The sequence below is a fragment of the Tetrahymena thermophila genome (genome assembly GCF_000189635.1).
Source record: "Tetrahymena thermophila SB210 genomic scaffold scf_8254810, whole genome shotgun sequence".
Classification (NCBI taxonomy): domain Eukaryota; phylum Ciliophora; class Oligohymenophorea; order Hymenostomatida; family Tetrahymenidae; genus Tetrahymena; species Tetrahymena thermophila.
In genome coordinates, this window is record NW_002476566.1 from 39,526 (window position 1) to 47,530 (window position 8,005).

Consider the following 8,005-nt stretch of genomic DNA (forward strand, 5'->3'; position numbering starts at 1 on the left):
AGAATTTTAATTGGACTTTATTCTAAGTATTAGTAATTAGTTTTTGGATATTTATATGATTGTGGCTTTTTCATTTGTACTTAATGCTATTAAATTATTAATTATTTTGAAAAGCCATAATTATTTAAATAAGAATATATGCAAATGGTAGATCATTTTAATTAATTTTAGAGGTTTGTTCCCAATTTCGCTTATTGTATATTCTTTAAATAAATCTTAAAAAGAATTATTGTTATTAATAATAATAATTTTAATGCCTCTATCTTTTAAGATAGGAAATACCCTTTTAGTCCAGTGGTATAATTACATTAATATTGAATGCATTTCAAATAAAATTTAAATGTAAAACTTAAGCGCATTTAAATTTATATTAAATGACAAAATCTAATTAATTGATATTTTTTGTAGATAATTATTAAATAAAACCAAATCAAAATTATCTTTTTCTAATCAAGAAACTTCTACTATTGTATTTTCTTCTTATATTTACTAGTAAGAAAATTAGTCATTCAAAGGATAAATAAACCCTGAACAGGATCCTTCCTCTACTTTGTCTAAGGTAAACTTAAATAATATCAATTTTCATTTTATTTTCATAAAAAATATTTTAAAAATAAAATAATTTTAAATTAATTAAAAGAAAGGATTATTTGTTGAAAAAGATGATGAAATAAGCGAAAAAGAAAATTTTTAAATTACGTTTAATTTAAAAGCAGTTAGTAATATAATGAAAATATATTAAAACGCGATCGAATAAAGAGGAAATTAACTAGCTTTGGATACTCTAGACTTTTCTTATTTAACTTTAGTGTCTACTGTCTATTAAAATTAGTGTCTTTCACTTTTGAAAATATTAAATACAAGCTAAAATACAAGTATTCAACTAAGTTGGAAAGATTAGTAAAAAATTGAAACAATAATGAGACGCGCAAAAGATTAAATTGAAATTAGTAAGAAAAGAACTAAAAAAGATCATAATTAATTTCAGATTTACACAATTTTAGAATAAGATTAAAAAATAAAAGAATTATAGAGAAAGTATTTTGAATGCTTAAAGTAATATTAAATAGTTATTCAAAAATTATCAATGAATTTTATAGATATAAATGATATTTACAATATAATGACTTATTACAGAGAACAAAGAGCCTTATTAAAAAATGAAATGATCATATAAATAGAAAACAATTGTAATAATAATATCCTTAAAAATCTATGTGTTAAGATTGACCTTTATTTACTTCATAAGTAATGTTTATCGTTGTATTAGAAGAAGCTGAATAGGCCAAAAGGTACTTAATAAAAATATACTTAATTTTAGAGCGAAACATCTTGTCTCGCATACGTTTCTCTTCTTGAAAATTAATTTGGAATTGTTAAAAATGCTAATAAATATTTTATGAAAATCCTTGGAATCACAAGCAAGTCACAAATAATTGGTTAACCAATATTATCATTTTTTCCATAAAATATCATATAAAAAAGATTATATTCCAAGATTGTTTCACATATTACTGAAAAATATTTTCCAATATACAATGAAGTCATTGAAATACCTTTAGTCCTTATAAAAAATAACCATGGATATTCTTAACCATTAAATGTTAAATTTCAAAGCCAAATAATAAATTCAGAGGATTTTGGATTGACTATTTGTGCAAAACCTATACTTGATGACAAAATTTACATGATTTTGGATTATAAAGACCCATCTAAAATAAAATTGATGAGTAAAGCTTTCGAGTAAGAATTCTTTTCAAAAAATTTTAATTCATAGAATTAAAAAATAATAAAAATGGATAGTTTTATTCCTATAATTACAAATCTCATAAAAGTAAGTGAAAAGTAGCAAAATAAAAAATTTGAAACTTTATTGATTAAGCATGAGACAGAATCTCTAATTTAGTATAATTTAAGCTCACCTAATTTCTTAAATACACTTATGTAGTCATAGCTATATTCTTTAATGATATCTTTTTAAATTTTTAATACTAAATTAGCATCTTTTGTTTACATGATAATTGAAAACTACAAGTATATAGATTGTTTAAGAGATAAGACTCAATACATTTAATAATATCATACATAAATTAAAGAATTATGTGGTGTAAATTTAAACTTTGATTAGCAAAATAATTATGAAGAAACACACCAAAAAATTTAGTTAAAAGCATCAGAATTACTTTTAGACAGTGAAAGGATGAATCATAGATAAAAAATACTTGAAAATAATTAAAATGAAACGAATATTTATATTTAAAATATTTAAGATATCTCTTCTTATAATATTTAAACTTAGAGACATCAAGATATGAATACTACATTTGAATTACATGATTCTCAAACTAACAGATAATTATAAGATACATTTTAAAAATATCCATAAAAAAATCAACCAGATTATGTTATTAGTTTACAATATTAATAAATTTTAAATTAAGTTTCAGAATAATCATAAATATTTCATTAAAAAATGAATGAATCTATATTTTAACATCATAATTAAAACAGAAATGTATCACCCTAAAATAATTTATACAACAAATATGATGAAATTAGTCAAATCTCGCAAAAAATGAATAGTCTTAGATAAAATAGGTTTGAAAATAATTAATAATATGAAATAGATGAAATCAAAGACTAATTTATAGAAAATAGTAATCATAATATGTTGAAAAAAAGGACTTAATAAGAGAGTTCTTTTGATTTATTTTGTAAAAATTAAACAATTTTTTCACCTAATCAAAGTAAAATTGAGCAAGCTTTAAAATAGACTGAATATTCAAACTAAAATCTTTATTAAAATAATAATGTTGCTTTCTAATCCAAATAGTAAGCATAGAATCAATTAGTATAAATGGTAGAAACAACCACTGGAAAATAAAGCAAAACTTTTTTTACTCTTCATGAAAATTAAAAATAATAAAATTAAGATGTTAATTCCGTTTCTTCTTCTACTAAAAGTGTTCAAGACAAGTAATTTATATATTTTAAATTTATATTTATATTTAATTTTCTATACCATAATTTGAATTTGGTACACTTAAAAAATATCAGACCCAGTATATCATACATAACTAATTATTTAGTATTTTATTTCTTAATAATTTATTTATTTTTTTGCTTTTTATTTTTTGAAAATACAAATTGATTACAATCTTATATATATTTTAATAAAAATATTTTTATTAATATATTAAAGGTAGCTATTTGATATGATATATTAAAAAAAATAAAGCAGATTCTTTAAATGTGTTAACATATTTGGAGTAGCTTCTCTTTTAGTGATTGTGACTATAACTTTATATGAATTCTTTATTTATTTTATAAGTTTATAATCTCAATAAGAGAATTTTAAATTTATTAATTGGATTTATATGGTTAATGTTCAGTATAGTTTTGCCCTTTCTGGCATAAATACATACTTCCTAAATTAAAATAATATGCTTTTAACTCCTGCATCTAATAACTAAGCGTTTATCTAATAATTGAACGATCAAAATAAATTAAGGATGAATCTAAGCAAACAATACCTACTTCTTCTTTACAATAACACTAATCCCAACATATAAGTATTTAATCTTATTTAAAATCAATATATCCCTCAAAATATATATTACAATATATCTCATTACGACCAGTATAGCATGTCAGTACTATATTCTATGGTAATGTAGACTTATGGAATCTATTATTTTGTTTCCAACTAAGATACATATGGAATAGTTAAAAAACAAAATGAAGAAAATTACTTGGCACTTAATAATCAAGTTCAAATTATATTTTCTAAGATGAGTGATCAATACTTAAATCAACTTAATTCAATATAATAATAAAGTCTTTTCTAGCTATTTTCTACTATTTTTGTCAGCTTCTTTTGCATTTTAAGTATTATTCCAGGTTATAAGCTCATAAAAGCAAAGCAATAAAGATTTTTAGAACTATTTGCAACTTTTGATCGATAAAATCTTTAGGATATTTTATCAGACTTAACTTATTAGCTTTCTTTTTGTAAAGGATTTGACGAAAAAAATAAGCTATTAGAATCAAAATCAAGTCTATAAAGTTATGTAAATTAAAAGGATTAAAATCAATTAGACTAAAATGTTTCAGTAAATATAGAGAAAAAGTTAAATATTAGTAGAACTTCTAATTTAAATTACTCATTAAAATACCTAATATTAGGATTAATTTGCATTTTCTGCTTGATTTCAATTTATCCTATAGTAAATTATGTACTAATTAACAGATTCATAGAAAACTCATAACTAATATTTGACTTCAATAGTAACTAACTATAATTTTTTTATTAATATAATATTTAATATTTTTTATATAAACATTAAAAAGATGTAGTTTGTCAATCTTACTTCTTTATTTTAAATTCCATGAGAGTAAGGCAAGGTTTAGCTGAAGCATTCTTAATACCTTCTAAGTAATCAATTTCAGTAAAGGATCTTTAAGACATGTTAAGTTAAACAAATCAGTAAGCAGATCAATTACCTTCTCTAATCTAAGAGAATATAGGAAAAGTTGGATCTACAAATCTAAAAAATAAAGATATATTTAATAATTATTTGATAAAAGTCTATTCAGAAAATGCATGCGATACGATGTAAAATTATACATAATATCAAAATGGAGATTTTATTTATGACTAATGTTCTACTGTAGGCAAAGGTAATCTACTAAGAGGACTGCTATATGGTGTCGTTTATTACATAAGTGTTTTAAAAGAGTTTTAGAATTTTGCATTCAGTGATAATGTAGAAGAGTTTTAATAAAAATTTAATTAATACAATTTAAATACACCTGCTTATAAACAATTCTAATTTAGAATAGAATTATCTAAAGCTCACGAATACCTTATGAATTTTTTTTAAGACCAAAACCTTTAACTTTACAATTTCTATGAAAATTTCGCTATTATTTTAGTAGTTATTTAAGTATTTTTTGTGATTTTGGTTTTCATAGTATGCTGGTACTTTTATATAAAAAAACTAAATTAGCTAATTACTTCAACTAGATAGCTATTAGATGTTTTTCCGCATAAAATAATACTAAAAAATACTTATATTATGTCCTATTTAAGATAAAATGAATGACCATTAAGTATACATAAATATATTTTTTATATTTGTAAAATGTTATTGAACAAATTTAATTTTTTTTATCATAATTAAAAACATTTATATAAGTAAAGTATCATTGGGTACTTCATATTTAGAAATAATTACAGAAAATTTTATTTTAAATTAATCATAATAATATCAAATTTAGGTAAAGTGGAGGAACATAGTTTTAGTTATTGATGAAACACATACAATATATTATAATTTATTTCAAATATAGCAAGATGCCATTCAAAAATTCCATCATTTGGATGTCACTTATTATGAAATAGATTTTTTAGTAATATATTTATTAAAAAATCTGATTTTTATATTTTATAATAGAATTATAATTAGTAATTTATTTAATTTTAAAAATAAATAATTATTTTACATCAAAAATTTTAAATTTAGCTAAATTTTCTGAAGTAAGTGGGGTACACAAAATACAGAATTTTGGGGCAATTAATTAATTTCTGTAGTGAGAATAATTTGAGATATGAGAATATTATAGTAACTTAAATTTATTCCCCTCTTACTACACTAAAAGAGAGAAATCTATTAAATAAAATTTAAGTACTTTAATTACTATAATTTTATAAGACCATGAATATTCATCCTTGATTCTTGATATACTTTTAAGTATATTTTTAAATAGAAATATTAAGATTTAATAATAAATTTTATGCTAACTTTTTTATCCTAAAATCAAATTTATAAATTTGTTTTTGATAATTTTTTAATTTTTTTATCCAAATTAATATGATTTAAAAGTAAATTAATTTTTTTAATACTTATAATTAATTAATTAAATTTCCATAAATTGCTTTTCAATATTAACAAAAAAAAATAAATGATATTATAGAAATAATATTTTTATAAACTAGAAGAAGTAAAAATTTAATATTTTATTAATATTGTTTAAAATTTATTTTTATTAATAAAAAAAGTTTTTAAACTCTTCATTTTAATCGCATTAGGATCTTCGTATTTATCTGTATATTTAATTTATTAATATTATTATTCCTATTATTTTTACATTTAATATCAAGTTATTTACAATATTATTTTTCTAATTGAAATTATCTTCTTATATTCATTTATTTTTATTTATATGAATATTATTTTAATTTAATTTATATTTTGTTTATTAATTATTCATTTTTTTATATTTGATATGTTTTCATCATATTTTTCTTCTAATTAACTAATTAACTTAATTTTTTCTTCAATATTTAAGAAATGATCGTGAAATCGACTCAATAGGTGTATCAAGATTAGGGTCTGCTTTAGGAAATTGCACTAATCTCTCAAATTTAACACTTTATCTAGAGTAAAAAGAGTTTATGTGTTGGATTGAGATATTTTCGAATAAAAAATGAATTTATAACTATATAACTAACTCTTTTAATTTATTTATTTTTCTTTCTTTTATTCTGCTTATGTGTGGGAACATACTGTAAGTTCTCATATACTAACACCCCCCCACATAAACTTTTGAAAATTTTTTGGGTGTTAAAAAAAATTTTAAAAAATGTTTGGGGTTAATATAATTTGGGGTTAATTAATGAGAACTTCCAGTATATATTTTTTACAATATTTAAAAAGTTCTAACTAAATTGGTGATGAAGGTTTATCATATTTAGGTGCTGGTTTAAAAAAGTGCACTAATCTCTCAAATTTGTACATTTCTCTTTCGTAAAAACAGTTTATTTATTTATTTATTTATTTATTTATTTATTTATTTTTAATTGTGATATTTTTTAATACTAAAAGGAATTAAAAAATATATAACTACTATTTTAGTTTATTTATTAGCTTTTTGTTTGATTTATTTTTCTTTTTTTTTGTTCTGTTTAAGTTTTTTTGTTTCTTCTTTGTTAATTTAACTAATTTTTAATTTACACCTTTTTCTTTTATTTTTAATTAATTAATTAATTTATTATTATTTGATATTTTTTAATTCTAATTAACTAGTTAATTTTATATTTTTTCTTCAATATTTTAAAAGTAAAAATAAAATTGGAATTGATGTAAAAAGTTTATGCTCTGATTTAGAATAGTGCATTAATCTCTCGAATTTGACACTTTCTCTTTGGTAAAAACAGTTTATTTGTTTTTGATTGTGATATTTTTAATTATAAAAACAAATTTAAAATAATAAAGCTCTTTTTTGTTTTTCTTGTTTTCATTATTAATTTTATTTATTTAAATTTTCAACTTTTATTTTACTATTAATTAAATTCATTTCTTATTATTTCATATTTTTTATTCATTTTTTCTTTCTAGTTAACTAATTAACTTATTTTTTTCTTCAATATTTAAACAGTTAGAATTAAATTAGCGATGAGGATGCATCAGACTTAGGCTACTGTTTAAGAAATTGCACTAATCTTTAAAATTTGAAGCTTTCACTTTGGTAAAAATTGTTTATTTATTTTGAATTGTGAAATTTTTTAATATTACAATGAATTTAAAATAATATAACTAATTCTTAAAATTTATTTATTTACTTTTTTTTAGAAATTCTGGTGTTTTGTTTTATTCTTCTTTCTTTGTTAAATTAAATCATTTTTTAATTATTAACTTTTGATTTTATCATGAATTAATTCATTTCTTATTATTTCATTTTTTCCTTCTAATTAACTAATTAATTATAAATTTTTTCTTCGATATTTAAAAAGGGAAAATAAAATTGGCACAATAGGTGCATAAAATTTAGGTTCTGGTTTAGGAAAGTGCAAAAATCTCTCAAGTTTAACACTTTTTCTTATGTAAAATAGTTTATTTGTCTGGATTTTGGAATTTTTAAAAATAAAAATGAATTTATAAAAAAATAATTAACTCTTTTATTTTATTTAGGTATTTATTTAGTTTTTCTCTTTTTTTTTTAT

General features: G+C 20.0%; 1 protein-coding gene across 1 annotated transcript in view; it reads left to right on the forward strand. All coding sequences in view use genetic code 6, as the record gives it.

Moving 5' to 3' along the window:
* Positions 1-374: 374 nt before the first annotated feature.
* The window catches only part of TTHERM_001270201 (transmembrane protein, putative), a gene marked incomplete at its 5' end in the record, with an annotated part of 7,923 nt that continues 292 nt past the window's right edge, over positions 375-8,005 (forward strand). Inside the window, 13 exons of the mRNA XM_012795571.1 lie at positions 375-404; positions 494-559; positions 641-2,976; positions 3,332-4,287; positions 4,351-4,981; positions 5,031-5,112; positions 5,281-5,412; positions 5,526-5,548; positions 6,352-6,444; positions 6,720-6,809; positions 7,123-7,209; positions 7,441-7,530; positions 7,796-7,885. Of these exons, the coding sequence (XP_012651025.1) occupies positions 375-404; positions 494-559; positions 641-2,976; positions 3,332-4,287; positions 4,351-4,981; positions 5,031-5,112; positions 5,281-5,412; positions 5,526-5,548; positions 6,352-6,444; positions 6,720-6,809; positions 7,123-7,209; positions 7,441-7,530; positions 7,796-7,885 (4,706 nt within the window). The remainder of the gene's footprint in view (positions 405-493; positions 560-640; positions 2,977-3,331; positions 4,288-4,350; positions 4,982-5,030; positions 5,113-5,280; positions 5,413-5,525; positions 5,549-6,351; positions 6,445-6,719; positions 6,810-7,122; positions 7,210-7,440; positions 7,531-7,795; positions 7,886-8,005) is intronic.